Below are 14472 nucleotides of genomic sequence, written 5' to 3' on the forward strand. Positions count from 1 at the left end.
CTGTCATCAAAGATGTATGTATACCTTTTTTTTTATTTTTAATTGTAGGCTGGCAGTGATGGGGAAAGTATTGGAAACTGCCCATTCTCTCAGCGTCTCTTTATGATTCTGTGGCTAAAAGGTGTCATATTTAATGTCACAACCGTGGATTTAAAAAGGTGAGATTGTAACCAGAGTTCTCATTTTCAGAACAACTTTTCCAAAATGGTGATGTTAAAGAGTGACTCTCTTCTGATAGATTTGAAATGCACACACCATGGCTTGGCTAAAGGTCTGGATGTCTGATTCCTCTTTTGAGTTCACTAGTATAAAGTGGACTAACTTCTGTGAAGCAGTTGAGATTTTAATCTGTTTTGCAGTAGGTCTCTGTAATGTAAGAAGTCAGAAGTTTTAGCATTTCAGAACACATTCTGGTACGGGCTTGCAAATTCTCACACCACCAATGTGGGGCAGCTGGCTAAGTTTTACTTTGTAAGAAAGACGTATTGTAAAGGTGAAACAGTCTGTTGCAATTAAGTGCCATCCAGAGGGACCTTGACAGGCCGGAGAGGTGGGCCTGTGCGAACCGCATGAAGTTCAACAAGGCCAAGTGCAAGGTCCTGCACGTGGGTCGGTGCAGTCCTGAGCACAACTATAGGCTGGGAGAGGAATGCATTGAGAGCAGTCCTGAGGAGAAGGACTTGGGGGTATTGATTGATGAGAAGCTCAACATGAGCCGGCAGTGTGCGCTCGCAGCCCAGAAAGCCAACCGTGTCCTGGGCTGCATCAAAAGAGGTGTGACCAGCAGGTCGAGGGAGGTGATCCTGCCCCTCTACTCCGGTCTTGTGAGACCCCACCTGGAGTACTGCGTCCAGCTCTGGGGGCCCCAGTACAGGAGAGACCTGGAGCTGTTGGAGTGAGTCCAGAGAAGGGCCACGAAGCTGATCAGAGGGCTGGAGCACCTCTCCTGTGAGGACAGGCTGAGAGAGTTGGGATTGTTCAGCCTGGAGAAGAGGAGGCTCCGGGGAGATCTAATTGCGGCTTACCAGTACCTGAAGGGGCCTACAGGAAAGATGGTGAGGGACTGTTTATGAGGGAGTGTAGTGACAGGACAAGGGGCAATGGGTTTAAGCTGAAGGAGGGTTGATTTAGATTAGATGTTAGAAAGAAATTCTTTACTGTGAGGGTGGTGAGGCACTAGAACAGGTTGCCCAGAGAAGTTGTGGATGCCCCATCCCTGGAAGCGTTCAAGGCCAGGCTGGCTGGGACTTTGGGCAATGTGGTCTAGTGGAGGGTGTCCCTGCCCATGGCAGCGGGGTTGGAACTAGATGATCTTTAAGGTCCCTTCCAACCCAAACCATTCTATGATTCTATGATTCTAAGTACAGACATTGGAAATGTGGTTCCTGTTGTGATTAACCCCATCTCTTTCCTCCCATCAGAAAGCCTGCTGACCTGCAGAACCTTGCCCCGGGAACAAACCCCCCCTTCATGACATTTGATGGCGAAGTGAAAACTGATGTCAATAAGATCGAGGAATTCTTGGAAGAAAAGTTAGCACCGCCCCGGTACTGTATTCCTGGCCGCTTCCCTTGCTTTTAGACCTTCACGGCCCTCAACGGGGGTCAGTGACCAAACCCCCTTGGTTTCGGTGGGTCAGGCCCTTGATGAGCAGCACATGTTATAATTGCATGTGGGAGGATTGGGGGGCTGCTGCAGCCACCGTGGTGGAGCTTTTACAGAGGGGTAACTTCGACTGGCATGAAACAGTGCTGAAGCCTGGCACCGTGCAGGGGGTGTCCCTGAGACACAGGGGGTGTCCCCGAGACACGGGCTGCACTCTTCCCGCTGCCCTCGTCTTTGTCCTGAGTTTACTGTTGTGCCACCAGTGTCATTCCCAAGGCACAAAATCCACCCTGCTGCAGCAAGCACGTGCAGAAACTTGCGTGCCACTGCAGAAACCTGACCTCTTTTCCTCCACTTGCATTTGCCTGAGGTTTTCCTCTTCATACTACACAAATAACTTCCAGCTTACTGGGAGCAGGTAGCTGGAAGAAAAGGACCATGCAAGTATCCCACGTGGCAGGCGTGCTGGAGTGAAGACTGTCAGGGCTCATTTTGGTGCACACCGAGGTCTGAGTTTCGGACTTGTCCTTCCCCACCCCAGCGGCTCTTCCCACCATGCTCCAAACCCCGCTGTCCCACCATCAGCAGCATCGTGTCCCCCACCCGTGCACCTTCTCTCCCCCAGGACAGCAGCCGCCCCCTGCAGCGTTCCCTTCTCAAGCAGCCAAACCTGACTTAAACTAGGCAAGCAGCTGCTCCCCTCCACTTTTTCCATCCTATCTGCCCCTGGCAACCACAGCTGCTGGACCAGCTGCTCCGAGCTTGCTGATGCATGAGTGGGCCAGGTGAGGAGACTGGGAAGAGCAGCAGCTACTGCGAGTAGGGACTTTCCCTCCGCTCCTCCTCATGGCATCAGCCATGCTCCATGCAGCCCCACCTCCAGCAGAGGAGGCTGGGGAGAGGCACTGGGCTGTTTGGGCAGTATTTGCAGCATGAACAGTCATTTCCCATCTCCCTCAGGAGAAGGAGGTCATCCACATGGTTTAGGTATGGTTTAAATTCATACTTGCTAAGAGATTTTTAGTTTGGAATGGTTCCCTTTTTGAGAATCCTGTGTGGCTGTATATTGTGACACTGCAGTGTTAATAATGTGTATTAAATAATTAGTGGAGATGAAGATAAAGGCTAGGTTATAACTTCTTTTTTGTTTCTTTTAACTCCTCAGGTATCCCAAACTTGCACCCAACCACCCTGAGTCTAACTCTGCAGGAAACGATGTGTTTGCAAAATTCTCCGCGTTCATAAAGAACCCAAGAAAAGATGCTAATGAAAGTATGTGCTGCAGCCCTGGTAGTTACTGGAAGAAATTACAGCTATACAATTCTAGCACACTGTGCTGGAGAGATCCCATTTACAGCTCAGGTTAAACAAACATTTTCCAGAACATAAAGGCTGTGGAAGTCTGTGCCTATTCACTCTTTTATTTGAGGATTCCCAAAGTTAGTTTACACAGATACCACTGTCAGCTCCTCCTCATTTCTTCAGCTCTCAAGCCCGTAACACTGCAGTGTCCCTGCAGCTCTGCTAAAAGCACAGCCTGCTTGCACTCAGCCCTTACCTTTCTACTCCATTTGTGTAAACAATGAGGACTCCAGCCCCATGGCACACCTCTAGAGCAGGACCCTCACTACTACCATGCATTAACTTATCTCTGTCCTCCAGCTCTCAGCCCTGTTCCCCTTGCTCTCCCCTTCTCCCCTCTCCACAGCGGCACGTGGGCACCACCAGCCCACGAAACCCCCAGCCAAGCCCTGCCAGCCCCTGCTGCCCCCACCCCATTCCCGTGTGCTCAGCCACCCTGCCAAAAGGCCACTCTGCAAAAGCACACCCTGCAGAGGTGTTTGAGCAGCCATTTCTGGTAACGTAGCCCCGGTCTGGTTTTTCTCAGAACTCCCTTTAGCTACTTACAGCTCTTATCCCAGCATTAAGTTTTAAGCTTAGGATAAAGGAATTGCGGAAGTTGGCATGGCCGGGTGTCTGTGAGCTGGGTTGGTGCCAGGAGACAGGATGCAGGAGTCGCCTTTCTGCTTGGTGTCAGAGAGACCTTGGTACAGGCTTGAATGACCTTTTTATTGTCTTAACCTAGATTTGGAAAAATCTTTGCTTAAAGCCCTGAGGAAGCTGGACAACTATTTAAATAGCCCTTTGCCAGATGAAATTGATGCTTACAGCACTGAGGAGATCACTGTTTCCAGCCGGAAATTCCTGGATGGAGATGAGCTCACCTTAGCGGATTGCAACCTCCTACCAAAGCTCCATATAATCAAGGTTTGCATTTTCTTTTTAGCTTCCTGAAGAAAAGGGCAACACAGAAGCTCAAGTCCTTTTCTAAAAGGCAGAGGAATCCTTTATCTATTCTGAGGCCACGCAGTAGCTGTGTAGGGATGCTAATTAGCTGAATGCTAATGCACAAGGCCGTTTCATTACAGCAGAGCTAGGCAGATCCTCAGATTGAGGACTCTGGAGTTAGAATATCTGGTTTCCTATCTGTACTGTGACTGCACTCGCTAAGCCTCTCACAAGTATTGAGTGCTCTACTCAGTGCTGTTGATAAGTGTTTTCATTTGCATTTCACGTGCAAAGTGCCAAGGATGAGTAAAATTAAACAATTTTGTCCATACTAATTCAAGAAGACAGCAAAGGCTGAAATTTGCACCTGTCTCTCCTTCCTTTAATACAAAACTCTTGCTTTGCTGAATATCGCCACTAGTACCAATAATGCTGGCAGGGTAGCCACCACCCGCTGCCTCCCAGCCAAGGCTACCAGCCTCTTTTTGCAGAGCTGTGGAGCATCCAGGCACACCGAACAGTCCTGGTGACCAAGATGTCTGGGTGTTGTCACAGCCTGTCCCTGGGCTACTCTGGAGCCAGCCAGGCTCTGGAAGGGAAAGGGCCACGCTGGAAATTCATCTGCTTTTCATACAAACGAGGTCACTTCAGGAAGTTTCCTTTCTGACTGCTATTTTGTCAGAGGAAGAGGGGATTGAATTGCTTTCTGACACCTCCACGAGTGAAAACTTTCCCCAGAGGTGTCCCAGTTGAACCTATTCCAGAGAGAGGAGCAGGGGAATGAGCCCCTTCCCACGCCCACGCAAAGCTCAGGCACAGCGAAGCCCAAGAGGTAGCAGGGGTCAGCAGGGCCAATGCAGGGAGAATCACCTTATGGCAGGTGAAAGTCTGAAGGGTGATGGAGGATGAACGTCACACCATCCTTGCTGGCCAGCAGGGAGGGATTAGGTATTAGCCAATAGTTGTTTTCCCATTTGAAATTTAGTATTTTAATTCAAGTTTTTCCTTTCTGTTTCAGTGAAAGTATTCAAGTGTGGGCCAGTTTATTACTGTAAGATTATTCTGTTAATTCTGGTTCATGCCAGCTCCTTTGCTGTTTTAAGCTGTATCTCTTCCAGGTGTGGTCTACTGGTCCACATAGCTCTGCATAGCTCTAGCAGAATATTTATACCAAATAAATCCTTCTAAGTGAGTTAGCTTGTTAGCTAACTTTCTTCATCCCATGTCTTCTCTTCTTTTTTGTCTTCCCTTCTCCTTTCCCGCTATGTTGCATATAATGACAGACTTACATACTGAAAATTAAAAATGCACCTAAAGAGATTTGCAGTTTTTTGCAGATAATATGCATAATGATATTTTTCTTTTTTCTTTTAATAAAAGGTTGTTGCAAAAAAATATAGAAATTTTGATTTTCCACCTGAAATGACAGGGATTTCAAGATACTTGAACAATGCATATGCAAGAGATGAATTTACAAACACTTGTCCTGCTGATCAAGAAATTGAGTATGCATATTTGGATGTTGCAAAGAGAATGAAGTAAACAGAAGATGCCTCCATTCTTTATTGCTACTGAGATTTAGATGGGCACCAGTCAAGATCAAAAAAAAAGCTAGCATACATTCTGCAGTGTAATTTTAAGTTCTGCTATTGGCCAATCCTTCTTTTATAATGATTGTATAGCATTATTTGCTTATTCTTACACTATGTATGTATATGTTTGTGTGTCTGTACAGATGTATGCACACGTGAACGTCTGTTGTGCATTGCAAGTTAAAGGCATCAGTCACTATTAAAACATTTGTTGAAGTTAGGGACACAGTGTAGGCCACACGATTATAGCAATATTACAGACTAGTGACTTATGCTAAACTGCTGAATTTTGAGAATAGCCCCCTTGCTAACACACATTTAACCCATCATTATTGCTGCCTCTGATCTCTGTTTCATAGTTGTTGCCAAACTTCACGGTTACCGGGAGAGCTTCTCTTTGCTTCTCTGCAAGCCTTGGAGGGCCAGGAGCCAACAGCAGCACCCTGGTTAACCCAGGAGAGAGGCCAGCCTGCAGGTGGGACCACACCTGACGTCCCAGAAGCCCTCTCCTCTGTGCTAGAGACCTGCAGGGCAGGTCAACGAAGAACAACTCCTTTTCACATTGTGTGAGTCTTCTTCGGTATTAAAAATAAATAAATAATCCTGCCTTCTCCTCTCTCAGGGCTTCATATCCCATCAAACTTCCCTCCTGGTGCTCCCAAAGAGAGGAATACAGACTGTCACTGGCCTACGTACTCTTTGGTAATAGATACTTGACAAGGGAGGGGGGAGAGACTTGATTGTCACTGTAGATAGAAGAAATGGGTGATCATCTGTCCCCAACTACTGACATAGGATTCTTTTTCGTCATCCTTCCATGACTCTCATTTGGTTTTGGAAAGCAAAGAGAAGGAGAGGGTCTAAGAAGGAAATAATCCTCCTATACTTCCTTTTCCAGCATATTGGCTTTTCCAGGGCAGCTGTTAGGACTTCATTGGTGAGAGCTTTACAGCCGACCAGACAGGTGTCTATCTGGAACACAGACCTTCCTCCTGCCTTAGGTGGGGCATGGAGTAGATGAATCCAGCCTTGCATGAGTCTGTGTTCAAGGCAGCCAGTACTGGTGAGAAAGACCCTCTAGCCGGGCATCAGGGAGTGCACTATGAGAGATGTATGGACTATGAAAAGTGACGTCCACAGCTGCTTTCTGCTGAGCAGGCCCTCGGCAAGCACATAGGAGGCGAGGGTGCAACACTTTAGTCACAGGGTCACCTGGAAGTTTCCTTCTCATGGATTTTGCCTGTATGTACAAAATAGATGTGAAAATGGCTGCAGATAGGCTTTGTGGCATTGTATATCCACAAAAAGACTATTCCAGACTAGTCATTCATCCTTGTCCGTGTCAAACATATGCTTGCTTTCTAACATAGCATTACTTAACAGTAATAGTCGGTGTCAGAGATACTGTTTCTGCGGTGTCTTCATCTTACACACTACAGTGCTGATGCAAATGTGCTAGCATCACAATTATTTGTAAGCATGTTAAAAGTGCAGTTTTAGTTTGCCTTTAGAGGAAACAGACACAATATCTTCCCCCCCCCTCCCCCCCAATTGTGAACTCTCATACTGGGGTTGATAGCTGAGCAGTCACTCATCACGTATTACTAACTGTTACTTTGTGTTTTCAAATATATATATATATATAAAAAATGTATAAAAATGAAATCTGTATACTCTTTTCATATGCCTTACAAATTTAAATAGAAAATATACAAATTCATAAGTAATTTGAATGGTGTTCTGTCTTTATTTCCTTGGTCATTTCATAGTAAGATGCATTGCAACAGTGGCCTGGATTTTAAGAAAGAAGAGGCAAAATTTAACCCAGCTTTGATTTTGGAGGAATTATGTATGTCACAGACCTGCAGTGAGATCTCAGGAGCAATATGTACTGACTGTGCCTATTACTGACGAATAAAAACCCAAAGAGCCAGGGTGTAATCCTTTGACTGCCAAGCCACCTAGCACAAACTGTCCCACATCAGTGCTGTTTTGGGGCTGTCCACATTTGTAACTGGTCTTGGGAAGATCCACTGGGGATGATCCAAAGCAGCCAGGGACTGTCCACACTGCTCAGCAGCTCTTGCAGCAATCCAAATGCATGAGCCTGCTCCCGGCCCTCTCTTAACTTCTCACCATATATACCATATATCAGCAATAAATAACATAAAGCCAGGGCTATTCTCTGGCCCTGAGAGCATGTAGCAATGTGAGGTTCACATCCATATGGCTCTCTTCTACCTTCTAGAAACAGGGGGGCCATGCTGGTTGTGGGGAACAGCATCTGTCTCCAAATCAAGCCTGGAGATCAGTGAGAGTAATGCTCTTTCTTTGGCACAGGTCAGAGTATTTGTAACACAAGTCTTGAGGTTGGTGAAGATGAATAAAAATGTGTGTGTGAAAGCACTAGAAGAAACAGAGCAGCAAGGGTTAAAAAAAGGATTAGGCTAATTGCTACAGGGCATTGCAGAAGTAAATTCATTCAAGGAACCTATCAGGAAGGCAAAGAACTGAAGCCTCAAGCTCAGGTAAAGAGGTGAGGAGGGACAGGAGGGGGGCCATAAAACACCCTCGTAAAGACAGCAACGGAACAATGGGAAGCAGGAATTTCCCTTTGACTTAAAGATCCTGACAGATCCCCAAGGCGTATAAAAGGCACATCCAGGAAACAGTTTGGTGTCACCAGGGAAGAACCCAAGAGCCGTGCAGGGACCCGACAGCTGGTGGCACTGGCCTGCCACCTCACACACAGACTCTCTGGGTGGGTGTCTGGGTGCAGATGACCCATGGGACACCGAAAGTGAGTAAAATACACACCATTTAGAATAAATACCACCCTTTTCTTCCATAAGGTCCCTCACTGTCTTCCTTGCCCTGGATCCACGGTAACAGCCGCCCCGTGGCATGGCCCTGCCTGCATTCCAGCCCAAACCCAACGCCCGTGTCTGTGTCCCAGGTTGGCTGCAGCCCAGGAGCCGCTGTGCCCGGGCTCAGCGACAGCCTGTCACCGTTTGTCCTTCCTGACTGAAAGGGGGCAAGAGCTGTATCTGCCTGAAACGCCAGGCTGCTTTGTGTCACACCCATGTTTATGGTTTATAGACTCCATGAAACTTCTTTTTGCCTCCAGATCATTCATTTAACCACAACCTCCCTCACCCTGTCCTCTTTTTCTAAGGCTTTGTCAGAACCATGTGCCTGCGCTTCCAGTTCTGTCGGGTGAAGGGGGAAAAAGCCTCAGACACAAACAGAGGTGGGGGTTTTTCCTTAAGATCTGACATCGCTTGCAAAGATACTGATTAAAGGCTTGGGGCCACTGATAGTTTTGAAACCTAATGTTTTGTGGTTTCCTTACTCCTCTTATGCAAAAAAAGTTAATGGTTCCAGCCCTCCATGATGGATTGTTGGGCGCACGTGATGCTACCTAAACCAGCACAGTATGGTTGGTGTTTGCACATTTCCAGCAACACAGGGAGAAGATGTGGGTAGAGAAGTCACAGAAATGACCCAGCATATCAGAAAACTGCAGTCACTTCATTTGTCCTGGGATGGGGTGAGCTAAAGCGTCCACACAATCCTACAGTAAATGAATCCATATCTGCTACACATTTTGAATGTCTGACTCCAGCCCTTTTAAAAACACATTATCTAGAGAAAATGAGTTATCTATTTTTAAGACTACTGAAAGATTTTATTTTTTTTTTTAAACAATTTACTGCACAACAAATTAGATGAGATAAAGGGAGAGAGAAAGCAAGTTGGGGTGTTAACTGTATCAGCAGCAGCCTGAGTGGCCTTGACATGCAAGAAGATGTAATATATTGACACAGAGTTGTAGTGCTTGATCCCCTACCAGGGTAGAGATCACGTTCCATTATTTAAAGGCATGTTTGTGGACATAGAGCTACTGATTTCCAAATGCTTATTAGCACAAGTAGTCTTCTGTGTGGTGTTGCTAGTACAAAAAATATTTTTATTATCATTTTAAATACAATTTTTTACATGTCCCTTTTAAACATCTATTATATGCAAAGCAAATATGGTGAGACAGTTAGTTTATTAATTGGTCTTCAACTACTTGTGTGGAACAGTCTTCAAGGTTTGAAGGTTTCTTTCTCAGCTTCAGTATCAGTCTTCAGCATGACCTGTCAGCTTGGAGGTAAACACTATTTGCGCTCAATGCAGTATTTCCAAAAGCAAGCTAAAATAAAATCAAATGCAGGGTAACTAACTGTAACGTATTTCCCTCAGTGCATTTTTTTTTTTTAAGTAGCTTCAAAGCAATGAAAAAACTAAACCTCATGAAAGAAAGCTGGCATTCCTCATCTGCATCAACATGCTATTTGTTTGAGTATAAGCAAATATCTAAATTTCACAAGACCCTCAAAACTGGTTGAAGTTTAATTTAAAAGTCTTTTTTTTTTTTTTTTCCCTAGGTTATCAGGAAGGTTATTTCTAAGCTGTCAAGAACCAGTAATCAACTGTTAAGGTGAAGCATGACCCTGAAAATTCAAGTCAACAGGAACTAGCCACAGCATGGTAGATGCTCGACTGGGTTAGCAAACATCCCTCTCAACCTGTCACCCCAAGTGCTGGTATCACCCAATTGCTGCCAGCCACCACGGACACTTAAAAGCGTCTTAAAGGATCATAGATGTTCTGTGGCCACTCACCATGACTTTACTGACCACGCATGGGAGCTGCTGCCCTACAAACTGAGTTTCCTGGTGAGAGATCCTCAACACCTGACAGGGCTGGGAGAGCAGAGGTTTGCCACATGGCTCACTCCTACGTTCTTCTGTCAGCAGCCTTAACTGGCATCATACCCCTCAGTTACTCTTAGTGGTCTCATGTGACAAAGACACAAATGCAGGCCCTGCTCATGAGCGATGGCATAAAGCAAGCTGGTTGCTAATGCGTGGCTCAGACCAGCATGCAGTTTTCTTTCACTAGCAATCTGCAAACAAGTGAGGGAGAAAGATTTTTCCAGGGCCTGGTATAAACTGGACTCCTGATGATTAAGATGTTTTTATTGATGAGCAGAATGCAAACAGAAAAATCTCTTCTGGAAATGAACTAATGGAAACAAGAGTCTTATTTCAGAATTTGAAAATTGTTCAACTTTTTGATGAAATCAAACCAATGAACTGAAATAAAAAGAAATGTTCCTTTTCAAAAACTGAGGGCATTTGTTTTTCTTGGGTGTCTTCCTTTTATCATTTCCTTCCCTTTTTCTTTTACTTTTTTTCAGTGATGAAAGGGGAAAACAAGAGGTAGAAGTGCTGGAAAAGGAAAGAAAAAAGATCATGGAATACCAAACCTTGGTTTTTAACTCAGGATTATAAAGTAAAACAAGACCTAAACTAAACCTGTATCTTCTTTTCTTGAAAAATATTTGAAAAGTTGCTTTCATCCCACTTCTTGTCTTTCATTTTGAAAACATTAGGCTCAGCACCAAGCTACTAAAAGTTTAACTCCTCTCAACTGAAGTGCAGTGAAGACAAGGGGTGTCTAGAGGTGAAAACTCTGCTGCTCCTTTGCCTATAAGAATAATCACAGAAGAAATCTTCCAGCTCACTCCATTGTAGGACACTGGAATAGTTGTAAATTGCTCCAGGTAATGAAGCCATACTCATGTGAGAGGCTACGAGTCAGATATTACACAGGTTGCAAGAAGGATGCTGTATGTCAAATCCACCTGACACAACATGCAGGATCCACGTGCCTCACAGGTAACTGTACTGTAACAGGTAGAGTGTTGCAAACCCCTCTGTGCCTAAGATTGCCTGAGCCAAGAGGCTGCAAGGTGATAAGGATGTCTCCACACAGTAAGAGTAGCCGTTATAATACCTTGTGATGTGGATGGGAAGTCCTACCATTGCATCAGCATGAGTCCTCCTGAAGGTTGCTCCTCTGCCGGTATCAGCAAAATCTCCTCTGATAGAGCTCACATCACTGCAGATATAATCTGAGCTAAACTGAAGGCCTCTCCCCACCTCCTCTTCTTCTAGATAAAGCTTGTGCCTTAGGAAATGTGGTAGCAAAGGCACACCCAGATAACCAAAGCAATGAACTGATAAAAGAGGCAGCCTGCTGAACCACAGCTGCTGTGCAGGTGAGAGCAGCTGTGGCAGCCAGCCGTGTTCATGCATCCTCATGAAGACGATTAGTCACCTCGGCTCTGCAGGCTTCTGTGACAGCACTCTAACCTGTTTCACCTGTCCAAGGTGCCTAAATTACCCTGATTTTTTTCAGCATGATGACACTCTCCAGGTTAGAGTGCTTCACAGTGGCATCTGCAATAGTCTGCTTGTATCACGCAGACACACCCCTAATCCACAGCAAGGTGATTCTCACCGAGTTTAGAGTTGTTTCCAGGTACCTGTGGGAAGGCACTGGAATGCTTTAGTATCCATCCTCATTTTCCTTATTCAAAGAGTGGGTTTCTTGCCCCTGGCATAAGCAGCAGAGTCTCTACCTCGGGCACGCAGAGGAAGTGCTCACTCGGGTCTCATGCCAGCTGGGGCTGAGTTCACACCTTGACCTAGAAGCTCTCCCAGGGCCCACAGAGGGGATGCAAATTCAGTTTGCCCTACAGTGTGATAAGGAAGTGAGACGAATGGCTCATGTTGTACTTGAACCCCACTGAAAGAGGGGTGGAATCAGGAGATCCCACCCAAGAGTGGGCAGGCCTGAGGGATACTCGGTGTGCAGAAAGAGGCACCAAGATGTAACAAGCTCCAAAACACTGCTCACTTTAATTTATACAATTGTTTTTTGCTTTCTGCTTTGCTTTTTAAATCTTCCAGTACATCAAATGTGTGTTATGCAACGTTGAAGTGCTGCTGAAGTACATCTACCACTATCAATCTTCTCAGCTGGCAAAAATCATGAATTAGACTTTTGGAAGAATGAACTGACTTAAAAAGTATCACAGAGTGGAGAGGTAAGTGTTCCTTATTCTGTTTTGCCTGCTTTTCTGTACTAGCAGAAGACTAATAATTAATTACAAATCATAAAAAAGAAAAATGTGACTTGGGATTCGCGCTCTCACTCAGGGCTACGAACTGCAAGTTAGGTACTAAATTACTGATTTATGTATGTACTGGGAATATAAAGCCAAAGCACAGGAACTAGAAGGGACAAGAAAAAAAGAAGTAGAGAAGGCGAAGATTAAAGAACAAAAAAATTTAAAAAGAGGTAAACTGAGACAAGGGAAGGGAGATGTTCTTCTTGAGTAACAGGCAGTGTTTGTACTCCATGTACCTAGTATAAAAGATGTTACATAGGTACATACACACACACGCAGGGAGTGCCTTTAAGGTTTTGTGCTCCTTCGCTCAGTTAGAATGCAAACTCCATCTGTCTCTCTGAAGAATATGCCTATAAGCGTTCAGGAACAATACTTTGTAAGAAATCACACGACCAAAATAGGAGTGGGAGAAGTTGTAAATGGAACACCCTTCTTCTCCTCTGAATTTAAGAACTTGCCATTAAATTATAAAATCTAATGGGGGAATCAGTCAAAATCATTCCTCTGGATTAAAAGCAACATCTCATTTGTAAAGTTGACATTTTAAAAGGTTTGAAAGCCAGTTAAAAATGAGATGTCTTTTAAAAAATAATCCCAAAAGATTTCATGCCTAAAAAATGTTGAAACAATTTCTAGCCAGCTTCCTATCTCACCTCTCTTGCTGTAGCATTTGAATGCCTCAGAAGTATACTGTCCCCCACAACCCCTTTGTCACAAAAGGAAAACTGTGACTCTTGTTTCATACCCACAGAACTGAAGAAGCACAAGGAAAATGTTTCTGGTCCACAGACATGAGGCAAACTGTGGTGAAGTGAGGCCTCTCGCTCTCCAGCTCCAACCACCTGAGAGCTTTCCTGAGAGAGACTGTTGTAAGCACATGGGAGCTGTGCATCTATCTGTTCTCTTTGGCTATAGAAGGTCAGATCTGATTCAACTTGATAATGGCTAAAATGTCTACTCTCTGATTACTACTGTTCAGTGGTTTTCATGGCCCAGATAGATTCCTCTTTGTTGTGGGCCTTATCAACACTTGGCATGATTAGCATGCATCCAGAGTTTGGATGGCCCTAGAAACTGAAGTGATGTCTCACCGGTGGATATATGTTAGGGGAAAGTGTTTCAGCGAGAAAGCTATGGTTTACACTAGACATTTTTTTAGTCAGGCACTTCTAGCACCTTCTGCAACACTAGCCATGGTACCAAAGTGACCCAGTAACTAGCTAGACAAGGTACAGCATCACTATTTAAGTCTCACCTCTCTTAATTTTCCAGGAGGCTGGCAGTAAAGGCTTCCAGAAGTTCTTCCCGTGCAAAGGACTTATTTCCAAGAGGCCCTTTGTCTGTTCAGATGGAGGATGAGATGGACCTTCACTTACACCTTCCTGTCCAAAACAGTACCAATGTAGGACAATGTCAGTGAGGCAGCCTCTAGAAACTGAGAACGCTGGCAATCCAGGAAACACAAAACACAGTGTTGCTTACTTTACTAAATAACGATGAGAGCTATGTGGGTATTAGACAACAACTACAGTAACAGATAAGAGAAAACAAAGCTGCCTGTTCTCACCGTTTCAAGTTTCTTTCCATGTGTCTTGGTGTTAGCTGAAACGCAAAAAGGGAACGCAGTTAGAAGCTCTTCTGGAAGATGATGATTCTACTTCATGCATGTTTCAGCATGATCCATCATTTAACAAGATGCATCTGTGAGGAAAATTAGCAGAGCTGGCTCTTCCCACAGCTTGGCTTTCTGTAAATGTAGCATTACCATGTGTCCCTCAAAGGTCAGCTTCACCTCCAGCCTCATTTCTGTCCGTGATTAGGGTACGAACGACTGAGCTGTTGACTTTCTAAAATGGATAGGAGGCTGCTTTGACTTCTTGACAGTACAATGAACAATTTACTACTTGTACGTCAGTTAAGAGTGACAGAAATCTTGGCAATTGGATGCTTTTTGGA

The 14472-nt window shown here is 44.9% G+C and overlaps 1 protein-coding gene and 1 long non-coding RNA gene across 4 annotated transcripts in view; one reads left to right on the top strand and one right to left on the bottom strand.

Moving 5' to 3' along the window:
* The window catches only part of CLIC6 (chloride intracellular channel 6), a 34678-nt gene extending 27502 nt beyond the window's left edge, over positions 1 to 7176 (top strand). For all 3 annotated transcript variants that reach the window (XM_075771450.1, XM_075771459.1, XM_075771468.1), the window contains 5 exons: positions 49 to 158; positions 1422 to 1547; positions 2771 to 2877; positions 3692 to 3873; positions 5275 to 7176. In XM_075771450.1, coding sequence (XP_075627565.1) covers positions 49 to 158; positions 1422 to 1547; positions 2771 to 2877; positions 3692 to 3873; positions 5275 to 5436 — 687 coding nt within the window. In that variant the 3' untranslated portion in view covers positions 5437 to 7176. The remainder of the gene's footprint in view (positions 1 to 48; positions 159 to 1421; positions 1548 to 2770; positions 2878 to 3691; positions 3874 to 5274) is intronic.
* Positions 7177 to 7303: 127 nt separating this feature from the next.
* Positions 7304 to 14161, bottom strand: LOC142604512 (uncharacterized). Its single transcript, XR_012838376.1, has 3 exons — positions 14084 to 14161; positions 13772 to 13898; positions 7304 to 9684 (listed from the first exon to the last, which is right to left on the bottom strand). It is a non-coding gene; the product is annotated as an uncharacterized LOC142604512 (long non-coding RNA).
* Between the last annotated feature and the right edge of the window lie 311 nt (positions 14162 to 14472).

Source organism: Balearica regulorum, chromosome 1 (genome assembly GCF_011004875.1).
Source record: "Balearica regulorum gibbericeps isolate bBalReg1 chromosome 1, bBalReg1.pri, whole genome shotgun sequence".
NCBI lineage: Eukaryota > Metazoa > Chordata > Aves > Gruiformes > Gruidae > Balearica > Balearica regulorum.